This window comes from Scatophagus argus, chromosome 21, assembly GCF_020382885.2.
Source record: "Scatophagus argus isolate fScaArg1 chromosome 21, fScaArg1.pri, whole genome shotgun sequence".
Classification (NCBI taxonomy): domain Eukaryota; kingdom Metazoa; phylum Chordata; class Actinopteri; family Scatophagidae; genus Scatophagus; species Scatophagus argus.
Window position 1 is genome coordinate 3,503,042 of NC_058513.1, and position 21,401 is coordinate 3,524,442.

At 40.6% G+C, this 21,401-nt stretch overlaps 2 protein-coding genes across 5 annotated transcripts in view; one reads left to right on the forward strand and one right to left on the reverse strand.

Moving 5' to 3' along the window:
* Positions 1-871: 871 nt before the first annotated feature.
* On the reverse strand, positions 872-8,172 carry dhrs7cb (dehydrogenase/reductase (SDR family) member 7Cb). Of its 2 annotated transcripts, none has more exons than XM_046376263.1 (8): positions 8,050-8,172; positions 7,409-7,578; positions 6,117-6,273; positions 4,769-4,881; positions 3,181-3,391; positions 2,969-3,061; positions 1,632-1,793; positions 872-1,404 (listed from the first exon to the last, which is right to left on the reverse strand). In XM_046376263.1, exons 3-8 carry the CDS (start codon positions 6,268-6,270, stop codon positions 1,199-1,201), a joined length of 939 nt encoding a protein of 312 aa, XP_046232219.1. In that variant the 5' UTR covers positions 6,271-6,273; positions 7,409-7,578; positions 8,050-8,172; the 3' UTR covers positions 872-1,198. The 2 variants fall into 2 exon arrangements, with proteins under 2 accessions (XP_046232219.1, XP_046232220.1); XM_046376264.1 differs by having other exon boundaries at positions 7,409-7,581.
* Positions 8,173-8,225: 53 nt separating this feature from the next.
* LOC124052247 (myosin phosphatase Rho interacting protein) overlaps positions 8,226-21,401 on the forward strand; it is a 40,648-nt gene continuing 27,472 nt past the window's right edge. For 2 of the 3 annotated variants that reach the window (XM_046376261.1, XM_046376260.1), the window contains exons 1-3: positions 8,226-9,162; positions 14,188-14,265; positions 14,798-14,863. In XM_046376261.1, coding sequence (XP_046232217.1) covers positions 9,040-9,162; positions 14,188-14,265; positions 14,798-14,863 — 267 coding nt within the window. In that variant the 5' untranslated portion in view covers positions 8,226-9,039. The remainder of the gene's footprint in view (positions 9,163-14,187; positions 14,266-14,797; positions 14,864-21,401) is intronic. The other variant, XM_046376262.1, reaches the window with a different exon arrangement.

Sequence of the window (21,401 nt, forward strand, 5' to 3'; positions counted from 1 at the left end):
CTGAAATCAGATTAGACTACCGGATCAGTACATTTAGTCAAATCTTTCCTTCTGATGATATCTACATAATCTATCTATATCTATCTACATAAACTGTTCTGAAGAAGTTTTAAAGGAAGTAGTAACAAAATCACAATAAAAACATGACTCTGTTACAAATAAAAGTCCTGCATTCAAATTATTTTATATGCATTGTATTATTAAGAAAATATTCCTATTCTATTATTACAGCTATAAAGGTGTATTTTAATTTTGCAGCTGGTTGAATTGTAGCTAGTTTAACCTTTCAACATGAACATATGGGTGAAAAAAACTGATCTGTAATGTAAAAATATCTGTCAAATAATTCAGTAAAGCACAACATTCTTCTCTGAAATGTTGTAGAGTAAAAGTATAAAGTAGTATAGAAGCAAAGACAATAGTAACTAGAATTTTATAGGAAGCTGAAGTTAAAGTAAAATTCAACCACAAATGTATTTCAGTGAATGAAAAGATTTTACTTTGAAAACAATCCATCTAAATTCCCTGGAATTTCCAGAGGGTAATTCCCCGCTGTGTAATTTCAGATGAAAACTAAAATCTATGTATTCAGGCTTTACTGCCATTTTCCTGTCCCTCAAATCACACAGCTGACAAAATCTAATTTAAAAAGACAAAGGTCTGACCAGTTCTATTCAGGCTAGATTGTTTATCAGGTGTTCTGTAAATAGTCATATTGCTTCAGATCTCTGCATATGCTGTCTTTTCCATCTGCACATACTGACATGCACATCTGCATGCAACGCCCTGCATATACTGTATTTCTGCACATACAGTGCATTAGCTCAGTTTGTAAATCTGATCAAATGAAAAACTTACTGTGCACACATGGCAAGATTCAAGCTCAATATTTATTACATATTTTTGATTTGCAGTTTGTTTTGTAATTGTTTAACCTATACTCACAAATACTATGAAAGACAGGGTTGTTTTCATTCAAATCTTAAGGATTTTAGCTTTCAGTTAGCAAAGACTAATTGCCACATGATGAACCTGATGGTCCTCAAGGGGTTGGGATCCTGGTGCAGTTGCTTGCTTTGCCCAGTTTGTGATCCCGCCTTATGCAGCACATACTTTCACTAATCTACCATATCCAAAAAATCCATGCTTTCTATCACATCTCTGTATGATCCCATCCTGTATTTCAGCCTTTCTCCTACTACATCTGCTCAGCCAGGACTGAGTCCTTCACTCCAGCACCCAGCACAGCAAAGAGGAAGGAGGGGATGAGGGAGCGGAGGTAGACGGCCACCCTGGGGATGGGGTGGGCCATCACAACTTCCTTCCTCTTCCTGTTGACCGTTTGCATAATCTCATTGGCCAGAACTGACGGACGCACGCCGTGGGTCATCTGTCTGGCAATAACTGTGGAAGAACATTTAGGTTATAATACATACTCAAACATATTCCAAACATTTGAAAAGTCATGAACAACTAAAATGTGTTTCCTCTACTTCAATAAGCCAGTAATACATCATCAGCTGGAAAACACTCACCCTGATATCCATTTCGCATACACTGAAACATCTTTGTAATGATTTATCATGTATCGATACCTCCTCTGTCACTTCCATACCAGTTCTATTACTCACATGCAGACAGAGTGTTTGGTTTAGGAGCGGGTTCCTCGACAGGCGGCGGGTCGGAGGCGTTGATGAAGGTGTGACTGATGGTGCTGACAACGATCCCATACTCCTCCACTTCAGCCCGCAGGCAGTCAAAGAAGGCCTGCGCCGCATGCTTAGATGCAGCATCTGACAAGTGCCGACACACACACACACACACAGAAACATAAATTCTTTTGTGCAAACACAAAAGAGGTGTGACTCTGCACTAAGGTCTCATTCCATACATTGCAGAGGACATTCTTTGTCTAATAGTTTTCTGTTCTGTCACAGGTGTGTTACACCACACTGTGAGAACACGTCTGAGTCCTCAGCAGGTTGGTAGTATTTCATGTAAAGAAGGCATAAGTGCTAAAGGGATCACATTTTAAAGGGTCGCGTCACCTTATTAAAGTTACTCTGGAAAATCCAGTGAATGTGCTGTCAGCAGATTTCATGGGGATTGTTTGGTAGAAAGTAATTACAATTTGAATACAATGGGTTTGCACCCGCACTGTTCCATTATTTCCCTCCAGTCTGTCTCCTTTTTTTGAAGTAGATTTATCACGACTGCTTGTACAAGCAGATTCTTTGCATCACCCCAGATTCAAGGTCTTCTTCTCATTAACATCTTATGTAATCATGCTGTCTCAAAAATCAGAGTTGTGTCCTACTTTTATGAAGGCTATAATGTTCAGCTCGGAGAGGTGACTCTGTTATTTAGTCTATCTTCACTGATATACCCATGTGGCCAAAGTAATAGCAATACTATCAGTACAATGCAGTATAATTCAAGAGCATCACAAAGTACATCCTCTAAAATGATCACAGTTAAATCAACACCTCTCAGTCTCACCAAAAACTGAACATCATAACCTTCATGGAAGTAGCATTTATTGAAGGATTGTTGTATTAGATGGCATTACTTTAACTGACTAATTGTACCTAATTCACTGGCAATTTAGTGTTTTTTATTTTATTTACTAATTTATTTATATTTACAGATTATCCAATAGGGACATGATGATATGGCCACAATTTTCTTTTATTCACAAAAAATGTCAATGTTATTCATGTCCATATTAAACATAACTAAAATATAATGTATTACTCTTGCAGTTGCATATAACTTTTTCAATAGACACTTTCTTTCTCCTGCTCAACTCATTATTTGGATCACTAAATGTACTTCTACTTCACTGCTTCAGGCTTCACCATCCACCTCTACTGGCTGCAAAAAATATCCTTTTCTGTAATTTAATTGAACCAACTCTTTAAAACTGATGGGGAAAAGTATCTCATAGAGACTTCTGTTGGCAACTCACATGAACTTCTAAATGGAACAGCCAGTCTTCCCTGGATGCTGTTGACCAGCACAATCTGCCCTGATCTTCTTGAGATCATTGTTGGAAGAACACCTGCCACATTAATTGGACATATTTGCATTTAGATTAAAAAAGGTCACTAAGACAAAACACCATTCAAATAGTACCACTAGTGTATCTGGTTATGACATTCTCACGAATGTCTTGCCCACCTTTGGCCAGAGTGCTGGGGCCGAAGTAGTTAATGTCCATGATGTTTCTGTCCAGTTCCAGGGAGACACTCTGTACTGGGGCCTTCAGCTTCATACTGCTATTACAGATCAACACATCCACACAGCCATAGCACTCCAACACTTCAGCCACCACGTCTTCCATGCTGTACATGTCGCTAAAGTCCAGGATCACCAGCTTTGGGGCAAACGTCTACGAAGACACAGGATTGTATTACTGAAGTCCTATGAGTGGATGTGTTCTGTTCATCAAGCATCGGTGTGACTGGTGTTCCTGCCTCCATTACATAAAATATTAGCTTGTTAGAATGGCAGCATTTTCTCAGTTACAGTGCAAATGTTTTTTAGGTTATATCAAAATCTGCTCATGCTATGTTTTTCTCATTATTCTTAAGTAATAAAATGATTCCACTTTAAATGAATAGTACCACACTTTAATAAATATACTTTTTTGCTAATACTTTGATGACTGCATCTCTGTCAGAGGAAAATTCCACTTACCAGAACACTGTAAGACAGTGTCAAGCTACCAGTTTCCCCCAGTAGAGTGTTTATGCTAAGCTAAGCCAATCACCTAGTGGTTAGTTTCACATTTAGAATACAAACACGCGAGTTGTATTGATCTTCTCATGTAGCTCTAAGCAGTGAAATTAATAGGGAAATCAATTCACTCAGAAATACCCTGCAGTCTTCATACTGTCCACATAATCTTAGTTTACATTTGAAACTGAATCATTTGGTGGGTAGTAATAACAAGAAAAAATGTTTCATTATAAGAGGAAAATATATAACATAAAATGATATCATTCAGAAAGAAACTGAGCAGATATTCTTTGTCGTGGTTGTAGCAAAATAGTCCATTGTCATAGACTGATGCACATTTAGATGTTGGAACGGGAACAACAAAGGTAAGTAAGCTTGGAGCGCCAGTCAGTGATAATGCGTAGAAAAGCAATCTTAACAGTAACCAGAAATTGATATGATTTGCATCATCCACATTGAAAACATCAATAGCCATGCACTCATTTGATAATTAGATGATACTGTGAACTATTTATGTGCTTCTTCCATATAAATACATCTGCTCTGGTCTGTGTATAGAAGATACATACAGGACAGTGTGCTGTCAGACAGGATATCCTGCTATTGTGTTAACAAAAGTAGGAAGTGGTGACCTGGGAGGTGGCGATAGAGGAGGATTAGAATAAAAACAAGGAGAGAATCTGTTTTTCACTTGCTTAAAACATTAAACCCACCATATTATGTCGGTGTCATGTATTAATCCTGAGCGATTTTGTGGCATGGTAAAGGCTCTGCTTGCTGATAAGAATTGTCACTGTACTATTCAAGTTTCCAGTGTATATTTATACACATGAGATAGTAGTGTTTATTGTAGCAGCCATAGTGAAAGATTTGTTTCTCAGCTAGTTTGCCAAAAAGATGACTCAGCACCTCAAAAAAAAAAAGAGTAATGGCTTTAGTTTGGAAATGTTTGCTAAAGAGTCTGGTATGTTTCAAATGAAAACTAATACTGGAACAATTTATATCCACATTTTATATTTTTCCTCACCTCTCTGGGGTCAGCGTCATTTGTCAGAGAGTCATACAGAGATTCCAGTTTATCCCAGCTAGTCCCACACAGAATAAGTCTGGCGCCACCCTTATGGAAGAGATGGGCACACTCTGAACAGAGAGAAAAAAATCATGTTGAATAAAATTGTCACTTCATTAAAGTTTGACTTTTTTTAAAAAACAAAATACACCTAATTGAGTTCTTGCTGAGATTTAGATAAGATTCAAACCACTTTCATGTCTGTACAGAAAATATGAAGCTAGCACCAGGAGGTAGTTAGCTTAGCTTGAATACTGAAGGTGGGCAGGGAACAGCTAGCCTGGCTATGTCTGAAGTCTGGACCATGAAATTGTAGGATTTTTGAACTTTTGTATTTAATAACAGGATAACATCTCTTTGTGGTCAAAGCCAACACTGCACTTAATGCAGCTAAATGAAAATTAATGTTTTATGCAAATTACATTCAGAAAATGTCATTTAGTTCTAGCCATGTTTTTCAAGCATATCTCATGCTTGACACAGAAGGTTTTAAAAGATAAATATACCAAATCATATTCTAAAAAATATTCTAAAAGAAACTCAAAACTTACTAATAACTCTTAAATGTTATTTCCTCTCAAGTACAGAAATACATTAATGTGACAGCATTCAACAGCAATCATGTTCGTGATCGAAACCAAAATGTGTTTTTGTCTTTTTTTTTTTTAAATTTATTTTATTTTACACATTTCCCATGAAGAGGGAAACATTTATGGTCCTAAAAACACTGCTACCTCAGTGAATGTGAGAAGTGGTCAGAACAGACATGAGAATTTTTTCTTAATAAGTACTCTTTTGCATTAGTACTGTGTATTAATGTCTTCAGCCAGTGAAAACAGTATTGACAGTTTTTGTCTTTCTTTTACCTTTTAATGTTGGGGACACAAACTTAACAGTTTTCATCGCATGACACGTCATTTGTTTAATATAAATAAAACCAGTCTGAAAATGTTCTTACATTTGGATAGATCCAGGCTAGCTATTTTCCCCTTGCTTTCTTTCTGAACACTAAGCTAAATTAACAGCTTCCTTCCTGTAGATTCATATTTTGTATACAGATATTATACTATATACAGACTCAGTTCAAAGAAACGAATCAAATCGCACAAATCTAAGCTTTGAATCACCACCTAAATCAACTGTTCCTCACCCCCTAAGGCTTACAAATAGTGAAATTTCATAGAATTTGCTTTTAAACATCCTTCTGACAGGCAGAGACAGAGAAACTAACAAAGAAGGGTGGAAACAAACCTCCATGGCAAGGAAAGTCAGGTTAAATTTTGAAAACACAAGTGGGATCATTTACCAGTTCCCACCCCGGACACAGCATCAGTGATCACCACCACTTTGTTTCGCACTAAGGACTTGGACATAAAGTGCATGACCTCATTGTAGATGTAATAGACCCCTGCCGCTAATACTATCAGCAGGGGCAACACCATCACCGAGGGCAGGGCCATGTCCTGTAGAGGAGAAAGCACAGGATCAGTGCAGTGAACAGCTACAGACCTACTGACCCGCATTGGAAGAGCCAACAGTCTGTGCTGACATAACAGCTTGGATCAAGTTTTAGGTCTCCCAAGGTGTGGCTCATTTATGGTGTAGTGTCAGCAACAAAAAGTAGGCCTTCATCAAACTGAATGTAAATTCAGAGGCCATCTGAGTTATCTGAAAGCTAAAAATCCATTCTCTGAATCTTTTTCTTTATCTTTAAGTCCTCTTTTGTGTTTGGTATTGATTCAATCAGGGAAACCAATAATGGATGATGGGGTTTTTATCAGGATAGTTCACAGTTCGTTATGTTTTCTAAATCAAGCGTGTATCAACAAGATCTGTCAGAAGCAATTGTTTGAGATGGTAAGCTTACGAAATGCTTTTCCACAGTAGCGAGGAGAAAACCTCAGACTATGAAACAATGCAGTTCACTGTAGCCTATCATACCTTCCTGTCAACACTGGGAGGAGTGAAGTTAGAGTAAATATTGGTAGTCTAAGTAGTCTAAGACAGAGGTCTAACATCCAGTCTACCCTGTTTACAAATTAATGAACAACATATCAAATGTTAAAAGCAGATAAATGGAAACTAATTCCTACCCTAGTCATTTGTAGCCATACATCGAAAAACACTTACAGAACAATATATCCAGTTACTTTATATGTACATTTATGAACTTTGACTGTGACAAACTATAGTTTTCTGCTCTAAATGTGTTAAGCCCCACGAGGGAAGTATAACACACTTTCCATGTAAAGTGAGCTTGAGGAGAGCACCTAAATATATTCTGGGCATGCAGCAGCCACAGCATGCCTTTCACTATGTCACCTCCCGGATATTGTCATAAGATACCCTGAGGCAGCCAGGAAGGTTCACATTTATAAGCAATGGATGACCTTATTTTCCCAGATTTACTTGAGAAAATAAATTAAGATAACCTGTAATTTACATTAAAACTAATATATGATGACACCAGAGACCCATATCCCAGCTCAGCTGACACATGATCAGATCTCAGCGGGTCATTCGGCTTGTGAGTGTACGTCTATAGCAACCACACAACGGACACACACCTGTAATCTGTGTTATTCTTGGTTCACTTACAGCACGGACAGGGAGTTAATCCTTCAGCAGGGTTGGTTGTTGTTTTTTTCCAGGTTTAGTTAGGGAACAGAGGCCCTTCTCCTCCTTCTATGTCCCTCGTCCATTCACAGAGCTCTATTCCTCTGTCTCTCTGTCCCGCTGCTGTCTGCTGGAACTGCTTATAATAGCCTCTGCTTGAGTCAGCCATTAATATACACACATAACATTTGAGGCATGTTCCCTTGTTGCCAACATAAGGGGATGGACGACAAATGTGTTAAGGGGCAAGTGTTTGCATTGTACTGCTACTTAAAAGTCAGTTGGTAATGTTTTCCAACTAAAATTCCAACATTCCAATATATGATGATGATTTACAGAGGCTCTTCCTCTTCTTTGTGAGTTATTTTACTTTTCGGAGTTTTAACACATTTTACAATACTTTGCATGTTGTGGAAAGCAGTAAAGTCCATTTCCCATGTACTACATTTAAGTACAATATTGACGTATTACTACTTTGATTGAGTTCTTCTATTTTACGCAATTTTATAATGGATGCAGTTAATGACTATCTTGACTTACAAAATACTTAAAGCACATTTAGCTGCTGACAATTCCACTTAAAAATAATACAACCCTTCTTCTAGTATTTAAGTATAATTTACTTTGTTTCCACCTCTGCACCCCTGTACTTGTACACTTTTGAAAGGGTCGCGTAATTATTATATATTGAAAAGCGCGATAATTGTGTTCCCTCTGTGGGCGGCGACGTTGAGCTGTTATCGCGAGACTCCTCAGAATTCCAGGCTCCTGTGTGTGTGTGTGTTCTCTCCGCTCCCCCTCACTCCGTTGGGAACGAAGAAAATAAACCTCTTGCTGCTAACCAAGCTAGTTATGGAACCAAATCCCAAATAACGCTTTCGCAATTTGTGACTGGCTCGGGGGTGTTTTCCTTACATGCTACGTCTCTCTTTGAGAGAAAAGCGCTGGGACTGGATTTCAGGACCTTATCTTTTTAAAAAGTCTAGTTAAAGACGCCACCCAACACAGGTTTTCATTAGCTACCCTATCTGCGAGGAAGCTAACTGGGCTAACCGCAACCTAGCAAAGGAGCACTGGATGAACTTCGCATGGACTGACTGCTGCGACTGGGATAGTAGCCTTCTGTCTGACTGCAAGTTTTCTTCTCATGGGAGTCTGTCGTTACTTAATGGACGCTATCGCCCCGGAGCTTAAAGGCGATAACTGTGTGCAAATGTTTTTGTGGCATACGCCATCACCTTATTGATTTTGAAATCCACTGGCAAGCTAACAGGATATTAGCCACCTTTCTCACCACTCCGCTTTGTGATTGCAGGCCATGGACTGAAAAGCATTCATCATTGACTGAGTGATGAGACGGCTGGCTTGATGGCAGCTAATTATTATTTATTGGGAAGCGGCAATTGGATACAACTAAACTGACAAAAATAACTTTTCATTTGAAAGTTGTTCCCGAGCAGTTCAACTCCCGTTTGATCTTTTTACTTGAAAATGCATCGAAGTGCTGAAGCTTTTTGGAAGTTGGGATAGAAGAGACGCACACTAAAACAGCGGGATTACAACTCCACTGTTGATAAAAGTCATCCAGATTGTCTAAAAAGAGGTAAAATATAATGTCTACCGCAAAAGAAAACTCCTGTAGGAAATTTCAGGCGAACTTCTTCAACAAAAGTAAATGTCAGAACTGCTTCAAACCACGAGAACTGCATCTTTTGACGGACCAGGATCTAACCCAGGTAAGCTAAGCATGTTACGAACAATATTAATAACATCAGTGTCATTTAGATTCCCTGTACTTTAATAGTTTTTAGTCTCTTGAATGAGTGCCAACTAAGATAGAGTCTTTCAAGAGCTGTTGTTGCTGCCAGACTGGAAAGTAGAAACGATTTTTAGCTGTTAAGTATGTAACCAGGTTGTCAGGCTCATGAGAATGTAGGCTGAGAGCCACAACCCTTTTAAAAACGTATTGCTTGTATTGGTAACGATTATGATTCCTATTTGAAAATGTAACACCCATCCTTCTAATGAGTTAAACATCAAAGTCAATTTGTAATGACCAGCAGGATGTCCATTAAAGAGACAGTCATATCTGTACAGTGTGTGTGGTACAACTTGATAAAAAGTGCCATTTTGATTATGATGTAGAGAAGTTAAGGTGTTTATTTTGGCTGGACCAAAAAACATATATGGTTTCCTCACTTCTTTCTCGTGCCTGTCTCTGTCCAAGTGTCTGTTTCTTAACCAGACTGGGGAAAGTTAATTCCTGTGGATTTCTGCAATGGCTACATTTGCCTGCCAGTTTGGCCCCCATGATTGATTGTATAACCTTCAGCTGTTGTTTATCTGCAGTTGTTTGTTTTGAGTGTGTACCCCAGGCTGACCAGAGAGCACTGTGTGGAAGCTAATGGGGAGAACAACAAAGATAAAGTGAAGTTGTGTTCAGCTGTGGAGAGATCATATTCTTTGCATGTTTTCTGGGTCCCTCTTCTCTCCCTCTCTCAAATCATTAGTTTAGTCTCTGTTGTATCCTGTAATTGATCCCAGACATCAGGCCCAGATGGGCCCTTGAACACGGCTTAAGAGTCAGAAAGCAACGTCAGCATCCTCCTCTCCTCTGAGAGTGTGTGGGGGCACACACTTGCTTTATTTTTCAAAAGCATTCATTACTTGCTGCACTGAGTGCATTGGAGGTTAACCGTTCTGATTCAAGACTCCTGAGTCAAGATAGACAGCTTATGGTTACATCACTTCCTCTAATCTCCCTGTGACCTGGACCCGGAACCAGCGAGATTTACTGCTCTGGACTTTGAGAATGATACGCCATCAGTCCTTACTCTTCACTGTTGCCCAGTCGCCCACACGCTTTAAGCTGTCTACAGACTGTCAGCTTTTCAAATGGTTAGCAGGGAGCTCAGCTGCACAAGCAGGTTTTGTAAGGATTCTATCTGGACAGCCCTCAAACTAGTTACTGCTCAACACCTAGGCAATTACTGTCCTAAATCTCTATTATATAACAGCACATAAACAATGTTAAACTTCTGTGTTGTTCAGCAGACCCAAGGTGAGGTTTAGGCTTTTTATAAAATGTCCCCAGTGTTCAGAATGTGCTATGGGCTGACTTAAAGGAGACAAACTCAATAACCCAGTGAAAAAAAACAACTCTTGTATAGCTGCATAATGATGTTAAAACACCATGAATAGGTGATTTAGCTAAGTGAATTTGAGCCCTAAATTAAATGCAAGTTCTTTTGAACTTAAGGGAACTTGAGCTTGAGAATATAGCTTTGAAACAGATAGCCCACATGGAAAAGTTATGCAAAGGGAAGAGAGCTGAAGGACAGTATCCAATATAAACAATCTCTTTGTTCAGCAATGTTAGAGTAAAAGGTGGACTGGGGAGGGGCTGCTTCTGGAGCCTGAGTGCATTATTTTATTTCAGTCGATGTGCTTCTTAAAGAGTTTTAGTTCCCTATGAGTTCTAAAGTCTGTTGTCACGGTTTTCACTCGGTCACTTGAATCGTTTATGTCCATAAGAACTGAGATGCTGTGGTGGGAGGCAGGGCAGTGATGGAAGATGCAGGCAGGCTGAGGTTTACATGTACGTGGGAGGGACGGAGAAAGATGGGCAGTGATGTGATGGGATTTAAGGAGTGGGAGCAGGAGTCACAGGGAGAGAAAGGAAGCGTGGGGTTGGGAAATCAGAGTAGAGTTTCCCAGAGGCTGCTGCTCAACATCCCACCATGAGAGCTTATAATGATACACAGTGGAGCTCATAGCTTTAACACGTACCAAATGTTCCAACACAGTTACTGACTGCAGGCTGTTCTCAGAATTGTTTTCATCACTCAAGGACAGACGCCATCACTTCATGCCAAATAGACTCTCACTCATATCTGTGGCTCTGCTCCAGCTTAATGCAGTGTTTCTGTAAGGGCTTTTTTGTGTGTGGAATCACTGTTGTGATAATGGAACAACTTTCATTTGGATCTGCTGTCACACCCAGCTCCCTTTTTTTTTATTTGTCAACCACATGCTGGTCAGTGACAACAGCACACTGCTAGAATGAAACCACTCTTTACAACCATGACCACGTCCACAGTAAAAAATACAAATTTGAAAATACGCCGTTTTCTCTCAGTTTTTGCTGCTGTTCCACACTAAGCCTAGTCTCTTCTACTCTGAAAGCAGAGCTTTAAAAATGCTCATCAAAAAGGAGTAATGCATATACACACTGGTCTCTTATTGTAGTTTGAATGGGGAAAGAGCCTTTTGAAGACGCTGGTTGACAATTGAGTGTTTCACTGTGGCAGCATAGTTAAGAGGCCAACTGTCTGTCATTCTGTCATGTGTCTGTGGTCCTGTCAGACCTGGTGTTAATATTCATCCTGCGTGAATCGATCACATGTGGACAGGTCTATATACACCCAGGGATGTACTGGATGATGAGGAGGCATTTTAGATATGAGCACTCAGACCACATGAGCTGTCTTACCTGCTAAGGTGAGCTGCAGGTGTTTGTGAACACACGACTGTCTTTCACCTGATTTCACCATCGAATTATTAACCACAATATCCCCCGACTCCCTCAAAAACTGCAAAATCTTGAGAGTTCTTTAGCCAAGAGAAACTTAAAAGCTTTGCCAGACAGCAGTGGAAATTTCTAAATCATTCTTGCCTTCTTGTAAATTCAGCTTTTAATGTAGTACATGAAGTTGTTTCTTGTAAAAAGTACTGCTGCATCACTGTACCAGCCTGTCTGAAATCTGTCTTACCTGCCAACTTTTAGCAGCTGTTTGAACACGCTGTTTCAACTGATCTCACCATTTACAGTACGGTAAATTTATGAAAGAAGACAACATGTTATTGACTGTAAACAAATCAAACTTTAATGCCAGATGTGAACTGATGGACTTTAAGCTGTCCACTTATGATTAGATTACTCAGGGCATGTGTTCATACAAGGTCTGAACAGGTTCTACGATTGCTCATTTTGTACGTCGTTAATGCCAGTCGTACAGAGCCAGTCATACAATGCTGTGAAGTCACTGATGTAATTGTGTTTATGTTGTCATGTGCCATCACAATTATAGAGGTGGTTGAAAGTCTCCCCAGCTTGTAAAGCCTTTGTGAGACAGCAGTTATGAGGTGTGATCACAGTTGATAGTTTTGCAGTCATCTAGGAGAAAGGAGTACATGATTGTCTTTATGTCAGTTTCTGTAACTTTCAGTGAACATCTGACATTCTCACCCACTTCACATCAGCGTTTGCGAGTTACGCAGAGATGAGAATGTAATATGGACTTGAACTGCTCTGTCTAGCTCTGTTTTTCATTCTTGACAAAAGAATTTTGGTCATTTGAACAGCCAAGTACAAGACTATGTATGGCTTCCAGGAGAGACTATCTGAAAATGTGCACCGTTCTCTTCATACTGATTGTAACATCTCCACCCTTTCTTTGAAGACCTGCTTTTTGCCCCATCTTTGAATGTGGCCCATCAGCTGTAAACACTTTTGCCCTCCATCTAGGTCAGACCCGTTCTTTTTGAGCCTCAGTCTGCGATCAGACTGACAGTTGCACTGCAACTGAAACACACCTTCTTCATTTATTTCAGTGAGACCACTGTATTATCTTGGCCACTGTGCCAGCAAAAATCGCTGATCTTGGCTCAACATTCTCTGTAGTACACTGCAACATCATCCAGGAATAGCATGCCATGTAGCATGTCCTTTGCACTGTGCTAATTCTACTGGTTTCTTTGCACGGGAGAGATGAGCTAAGGTTCATTTTATAGTTGATACTAGTTTGGATGAAAGGGCACTGCAGGAGTGTTCCCTGCAGGATCAGTGGGGAGGAGGTTTGAACCATTGTGTGTTTTTGCAAGTGTGTGAGCATATGCAGGGATGTGTTCTTGTTCCTGTCCTTTCTGAAACAGCTGCACCATGTTTAGTGACTCTCCCATAGTGTTTGTCTGTGTATGCTTTACCATTTTCAGGCTGTCTGTCATGATGTCTGATCATGAGTGAAATGGTTTGTCATCTTCTACCTAACTACTAGACTGATTTTGATTTATCTGGGTCACAGCCTGCTGCCCCTCCAAAATAACCTTTTTAATGGTTTCAGCTTATCAAGCTTGCCTTCACAGGCACGTCTATGCATGTTCAAACAAGGCATGTATAGATTTATGGCAGGCATGCAGTGACATGGAGCAGTAACAGGGCCAGTATTAGAATAGCAGGCTAATAATTGGATCCTTCTGCTTTCCAGCAGAGACACTTTAGTTTTCGTCTGTGGTCTGGTATGAGAGCTGCTCGCTAATGGTTAACACTTAAAGAGAATGTTAGTGTTAATGGAGAGCAAAGAGCACCAGTTTTAAAGAGCCTGCCCCCTGCACAATGGGAGCACGCTCTGTGTTTATATGTTTCTGTGTCTTCTGAACTTTTCTACCTCAGTCGGACTGACAGTGTGAATCGTGTATGGATGGGATTTGTTTGGTTTGAGAATATTCCCTTGGTCATACTGATCTCATGAGCTGTGGGGAAACAGGAAAGAGAAGCACTCAGGCATGCCATCAAACAGAGTTGATTACAGCAAAAGGCTCGACAACTAGTGTATGTGTGTTGCAGCAAAATGTACTGTGAGAACCGAGAAAACATCTGGATCCAAAAAGCCCCCCCCCCCCATCACCCTCAGCTCACGCTCTCTTTCCAGTTTTAATGATTACCTAAATTGCTCGTTTTCTTCCCCCTCTCTCTTTTACAGGCTAAACCTATTTATGGTGGATGGCTGTGCTTGGCCCCTGAGGGAACTGACTTTGACAATCCAATGCATAGATCCCGGGTAAGAGCATGCATTATTGACCTGCAAGTTTGTTCACTAAATGGATGTGCATACACACAAAGTATACACTTACATATGCTGATACCTCTCCCTTAACTAAAGCAGTAATACAATGGAAGTTATCTATGCTAACTAGTTAGTTTAACTCTCAATGAGACTAATCTCAAAACAAGCCAATCATGCACCGACATTACAGCGGTACAATAAATACTCATAACATGAGCTAGGCAGTGCAACATGATGAAATACATCGTGTTAGTTAGTTATCGTGCTGCATGGACTTATAGTAGTCACTTCTGCACTGCTATCAATGGCAGAAACACATAGCAGAGAGAAAGAAGCAGAAGCAAACCCATAATTTCAAAATAACATTTCAAAACAAACAGAATGACTGGATATTTTCCATTATTTTTGTCAATAACTAACTAAAAGACTTTTTGCCCTGGTGGGGGTTATAGGTACAATTATAGGGGAAACATCGAAAATAATGAAAGGTGAGCCTAAACTCTAAAGCATGTGTTTCCTCTGACAGAAATGGCAACGGAGATTCTTCGTGCTGTACGAACACGGCTGCCTGCGCTTTGCTCTGGACGAATCAGTAAGTAAAGCATCTTGTCAACTGTTCAGACTTCCTTAGTCGGCAGATTGTGAAACAGATCCTAAAGTCTGGGGAAATGCAATGTGATTTGTGTAGAACTGTTAGAGCCACAGTTTAATGTTCAATTTTGCAAGTGTATCAAGTGTGAGGACACAGAGTTTATTCGAAGCCTTGATGTATTGTGATGGTTTCACATATTGACACATTGCTACATTTCTCTGCGCATTACAGCTGCAGACTGTGGATCATTGAAATAGGCTGAAACTGCACGATGAGTGTACTGCATTGGAGACGTGTCATCCAGATCAGCTATGGTTGATGTTATTGCTATGCGTCCTCCTACTGTGTGCAACAGCAGCCACCACTCAAATCTTACCCCTTCTTTGGTGCATTGTGTAGACAGCTAGTTGGTACTGTTCATGGTTTGTGAGACTTTCGTTTCTTGCATTACTCGTAGTGCGTTTCCAGCTTTAACCTTTTTGGCACCTGTCGTCATTAAATAAAATGTGACAAGAGTTTTTGTGCAGGATGAAAGTAGTCAAGGATTTTGCAAAACCATAAGACTAAAGTGAGTGATGTTGAACGTGTTCTCAAATTTTCCCTGCTAGTTCAGTAAGTGGTAAAAGCCAAGAGAGAGACACACACTATATCACACTACTATATACCATTGTCAGATACGCCCCATCATTTACAAAGTATGTTGGTAAAATACATGTTGATACTGATAAGCACTGTGCTGTGAAAAGAGTCTGAGAACTAAAGAGAGGCTGGGAAGTCGCTGCTTGGTGCCCACTCAGGCTTGTGTTTGTGCTGGTGCTGTGTCGCTAGGGGAATGTGACACGGGTGACCAAACCCATACCGGCTGATCAAGCTGGAGATTAGACTGCTTGTCTGTAAACACTGGGGGCCACACACTGCCAGCCACCCTGTCAGAAACACACATTTACTTCAGTATGTGTTGTGAAGACCAGAATGATTTGATTTCTCAGCTGCAGTTCTTCCAGATGAGCTACAAATTAAGAGTTTTAGGCTATTTCTTTCCCAGCTTTTTACATGAAACACCCAGACTGTTTGAGCAGGTGTGTCCCTGTAAGTGAGAGGGATGGGGAGAGGAGATGAGCTGACTTTGTAATAGCCTCTGTATATTAGCCAGCTGTTTGAACTCACATTTGGTGACTCTCTTTGTATTGCCAGTGATGACAATAGGAGGAAACTTAGTCTGCGCGAGTGCGACTGCGTGTTTCCACTGTGTAATGTGTTTCCAGTGACACCCAGGCTGGTGTGCAGTTGTGTTTTCCTCTCATTGTAACAGTGATTCCAAAACTGTCTGCCTTATTGTCCTCTGGTCTTTTCATGTGCTCCACAAGGCAGGAAAAGTGGGTCAGGGAAATGGCTGCTTTGTGCTCCGGGCCCAGAGGATAGGAACGGAGCTGATAACAACACATTAATGGTTTTGATCTCATTGAGCTCATCATTGTTTATCCAGTGGCTCCGGCCACCAGTGGAGGGCAGATGTGATTTGTTTGAGGTCAGGGTTGAAGTTTGCATTCATATGCCCCATTCCTCTCATGTGACTTTTATATAGTGGAGAGTTTCACAGCAACCACACCTACCCCCTCTTTGTCTTATAATTCTTTTGATCACATTATCTGAACTTTTATTGCTGTTCATCAGTGAACAGTACATACGTAAAGACATTTAGCTATTTTCTTCCCCGTGTTTAATGGTTACAGTGCCATGACACTTCAGCTGGGTTCAAGCTTACGGTCATAGGAGATTGACTTCATGTCTCCTGTTTATGTCCATGTTTTGTGCTGACTAAAAGTAAAACGATTCTTTTGAATTTGACTGTGGTCCACAACCATCTAACATAATCAAGATGGTCTAAGAAAAATGCCAGAAGTGCAGTGAAAAGTTTTTTTCCCCTGAAGATGACAGGATCATATTTATTAATGGAATTTCGTTACCTCAGCATAGTTTAATGATTGTTTACGTGGCTAGTTGAAGCAGAGAGAACTGTGAGGTGGAGGTGGCCATATTTCAGCTGTGGTTGATTTAAAAAGAAAATTAAATGTAAAAAAAAAATAACCAGGCACTTTTATTGTGATTCCTTTCCCTCTTTTAATGTACTGTGATGCAGAAGGGAGATATTTGTGCTTCTCTAAAGAGGCCCACACTTAGCCAGAACTTTTTCCAGCGCTAATACAAATGTGGTTAAATGTTTGGCTGTGCCAGACTAGGGCTAAACTAAACACGAGCTTGTACCCAATGGCTTTAAAGGAACAGTGAAACAGCTCTGCTTTTTTACTCTTGCTAAACGTCATGCGAGAAGAATACCAATCTCATATCTAAAGGCAGCAGTGTAAAGGCTGGACACGAGGAGAAACAAGCAGGCATGTCCTGAGCCCCGGCTGAGACATGCTGACACCTAGTCCCTCAAATGGGCCCAAATACACTGGCTCCCACACTACCAACTGTTTGACAGTCACTGTAGGCAAGACTAGCTGCTGTCGTTGTTAGCTGTTAGCCTAGTTGGTCTCATAATCTGGCCTCAGAACCTACCAGGAAATCCATGTATATGTGGTATTTTCATCATTTTGTGCATATGGTGGAGCCAGGCCACAAGGATGATCTCTTTTTGCTACTTTTGTGTGTACTCTGTTCTGGATCAGAACAGCCATCAGAAGGCAGCCTGTTGTCAGCTCTCAATGTCACTACATTGCACTGGAGATTGCAACTCCACAAGAAGTCATTGAATCAAGCATTTTTTCTCATATTCGTAAACCTCTAGAAGAACAAGGTTTAAAGAGTGATGACATCGTCTGCTATTTTTTGCCCAGTAGACAGCAGGGTGCTATCTGAAGCAGTGGCTTCTTAAAGCTCAACTATTTTCCTCACAAGCAGAGGGAAAGATGCTCTCCCATCTAAAGCAGGATTCCTCCTCCAATGCCCTTATTTGGTGAACTGTAGTGAGCTCGCAGCCCAGGACCACAGAGAGCAAGAGAAAGGGAGCTGTAGCCCCTAAAAACCACAGAGGAAACGTCAGATATGCCCCAGACCCAGACATTCCACACACAGCCTGCCACAGCAAGGAACCAGTTCTGCTGCTGCTGGTAATGCATCAGAATGAAGAATAGTCTAGTTAGAGTATATCACTATTACATATGAGACTAATCTATAAGACTCTAAATGGACAGATAGTGAGACAAACTGAAATGGAGAAACAGTTTTTTTCCTCAAGGATGGAAATATAGTGAGGCCACCCTGAAAGCTTTAAGGTTAAAAGGTCAATGACCATGAGAACATGCTGGAGGACGGGTCAGAAGGAGTCCACTTAGCTCCAGAGCTGCTTCTATCCTACATTATATTTTAGAAACGTGAAAGCACTTTCTCTGTCAAAATAATCCACTGTATTCTTTCTTTCTGGTGGTATAATTCTTCTGAAAGTATTTCCATTGAAAGTAGACCATCAGTTCCGGTCTGTTAAGAGTTTTGATGGAAGGTGCTGTGTCGAGGCATATGTACTATATAAAACAGCAGTCTCCTCTCCAGAGCCTGCTGAGACGGACTTGCCTTTGGCTTTGCCTGTTAAAGCCTCCTGGAGTATTTATTATTATTTATGGAGTGGGTGTACTCCATTTAATTCTACAGCTGGCTCTGTTGTTTTTTTTTCAAGCCATTTTTTTAAAGTTTACTGTTGGGCATGAGCTCCAGTAAAAAATAAAGCTTTTAGCATGGGGTAGTAACCTCACAGACACATCTCTCTTTTTGTTGTATAAAGCATTTTAATTGTAGGTCTCCCGTGGATTGTATTGTTTCTGTTCACTTGAGTGTCTTGGTGTGTTTTATAGCCTCTCGTGTCATGTCGCCCACAGTGACAGACATCTCAAGAGGAGTTTGTGAGAAAGTCTTTTAAGGCTTTTAATAATATCCCACCACAAAGCTAAAAATAGGCAGCCCCATGGAAGCCAGAGACAATTGGAGGATATGAAAATTGCCCCAGTGGTGTAGAAATCAAACCGACAACAATCTATTTGTCTTTGAAAGGTAGTCTTGGCAGATTTGTCCCTTTTGTTTTGGTGCGAGTAGCAGAGGACAGTTTCTAAGCAACCAGTTACTTTTAAACCAGGATCAGCTGGACTTTAACAAATCCAGGCTCCACCTAACAGCAGCAAGTAACCTGGAAAACTCACCTTCAGACATCATCTGCTGACTATGTGGGTGGACAGGGATGTTTCCAGTGCTATGTTGTAAAATTGTAGACTGTCAGCACTCTGTCTGTTTTTTACCCGATGGTACGATCTGTCTGTCATCACATGCACATCAAGACTGCTTTCAGTCGGTGCATGGAGCGCGCATGGCAAAAGAAGGAGAGAAAGAGGAAAGGTAGTGGTGAGAGGGAGTGCATTAAAAGCAAATGCTGTAATGAGCAAATATCTTCGCAAGCCAGGGATGTGGTTGGCGTTTAAACAAGAAGAAACATATAAGCAGGACCACATTTAGCACATTACAACCTTTCCCAAGTTGATTCCGTTTTTTAATTATTCCATTTTTATTATGCTATACAGGAAGGAGATGTGTATGGATTAAAATAACATGGAAAATGAGAACCATATACTTCTTTTGTGTGTGGTGGAAGAGCCACATTCATAATAATAAAGTCAGAGCTCTATGGAAATGCAAAGTGTAAAATAAATACTCCTTAGCTGCAATCGACTAACTCTCGTAAACAGCGATCAGAAAAAAATATTCCCACAAAATAATTTCAGTAATTGTTCTGTGAATGGAGTGAATGACAAGATTGGCCTTGACTGACATTAGATTTCCGACCTGCATTGGTATTTCAGTCCGGTTCCAGGTACCAACAAAGCTCATTTCTGATGGCTCTTGAATTGTTGAGGAGAGGTTTGGATGTCTTGTTTTGATGAATCAACGGTTTAACACAAGTGTGCAATGTCTAAACCCTCACATTCGAGAAGCTAAAACCACCATATATTTGGCATATTTGCCCATTGGTCAACGTGAGTACTCAAAATAGCTTCTAATTAGTTTTCCGTTGATTGACTAATTGTTGCAGCTCTGATCTTAGCGTCTTCCTCCAGATGTGTTCAAGGAGGTTAAAAAGGACCTCTTCCTGGTTTAGTTCCTGTTGTTCCATTGTGATTGGTCAAAAAGGGCTATTAGTTGTAATTGATTTCTAGAGTGCATAATATAATCTTATCTTTTCTCCACACTTCTTGAAAGAACTATATGTGTGCCATCGTTCTCATCTTGACAAATATCACTAAGATAGTGATGTGGCCACAGATTGCACCACACTGCAGGCTTCCATACTGGCTACTTTTTCTCAAAGATGGTGGTTTCTTTATAGTGGAGGAAATTCTTCCACTGCGTCTTGAGTTCTAAAGTGCGACACAGTGTAATTGCCATATTTGGCAGCCCCTGGGGGTTTACAGGCAGATCTTAATAAAGCTGGATCTGTGTTCAGTGGCCTTAAAAGGAGCTGGAAAAAGACCCAGCACCTGTTTTACATCTGTAGCATGCATAGCCCAGCAAAGCCTGATAACAGAGCTACAGGATTCAGAGCAGACACACAGAAGGTTGGTGAGGAAGTTTAGGGGATTTCTTTCTTCCCCCCTTGATGTTAATGAAACAATAAGTTATCAGGTTCAAATAACAATGCGTTTATTATCCTGTCATAGAAAGCCATGCCAGAAGCTTATGTCAGAGTATCGTCTGTGGCTTGTCGAATGTATATTACAGAGATATTGAGGTTTTAGTGCTTTAGGTCAGTGATTCCCAACCACTGTGCGGCAGTTGTCGGTTGTGCGGCGGCGGGGGGGGGGGGGGTTTGCATCCGGCTTCACCCGATCGGCGCTTTGGGCGGACGGCGTGCGGCCGCAGGCGGAGCAGCCAACTGATCCAAACATTTTTGCCTGCCGCGCAATCTTTCTAAAGTTAGAGATGTGCCACGGCTCAAAAAAGGTTGGGAAACACTGTTCTAGGTAAAGTGCTTCTGTGTGGCAGCTGGTATACGAAGAAAACACAGGTCCACGTTCTTCACTGATCAGACACACAAAGCAGCTTTATCCGGCATCCCATTGCTGCCATCTTCCCCTTTCACTCAGTGTGAGCTACAATTGAAAGGATTTGCCTTGTTACCATGGTGATCTGGTGATAACAATAGAATGTTCATACAGTACAGGCCTGATGTGTCTGGAATCTGCCTCTTTAAAAGAGAGGGAGACTTAGTCTGTGAAACACTGCATAGCTGTTTGAGCTGTCTGAGTATTTAAACTACATGAAATGTGATACCAATGATATCAGTGTTTAGTCGGGAAGTCACCCATCCAGTATGGAACCAAACCAGTGGATGGACAATGGATGGAAACACACCAGTGACTCAAGCATCCCATTCAAACTTTTTCCACATTTGTCTTGCCATTTCTAATATTTGGGACTGTCTGTACATTTTTAGTGTGTTTAGTAATGGTGATTAGTGATACTTGAAATTGTTTAAACAGCTCTTTCATTGTAC

What these genes read in the sequence shown, in the direction of transcription:
- dhrs7cb (XM_046376263.1), bottom strand. Translation starts at nt 6,270, where the DNA reads ATGGCCCTGCCCTCGGTGATGGTGTTGCCCCTGCTGATAGTATTAGCG. An exon ending in CCCCAGCACTCTGGCCAAAG is followed by an intron (nt 3,062 to 3,180) that starts GTGGGCAAGACA and finishes TTAATGTGGCAG; the next exon opens with GTGTTCTTCCAACAATGATC. An exon ending in ACCAAACACTCTGTCTGCAT is followed by an intron (nt 1,405 to 1,631) that starts GTGAGTAATAGA and finishes GTTCTTCCACAG; the next exon opens with TTATTGCCAGACAGATGACC.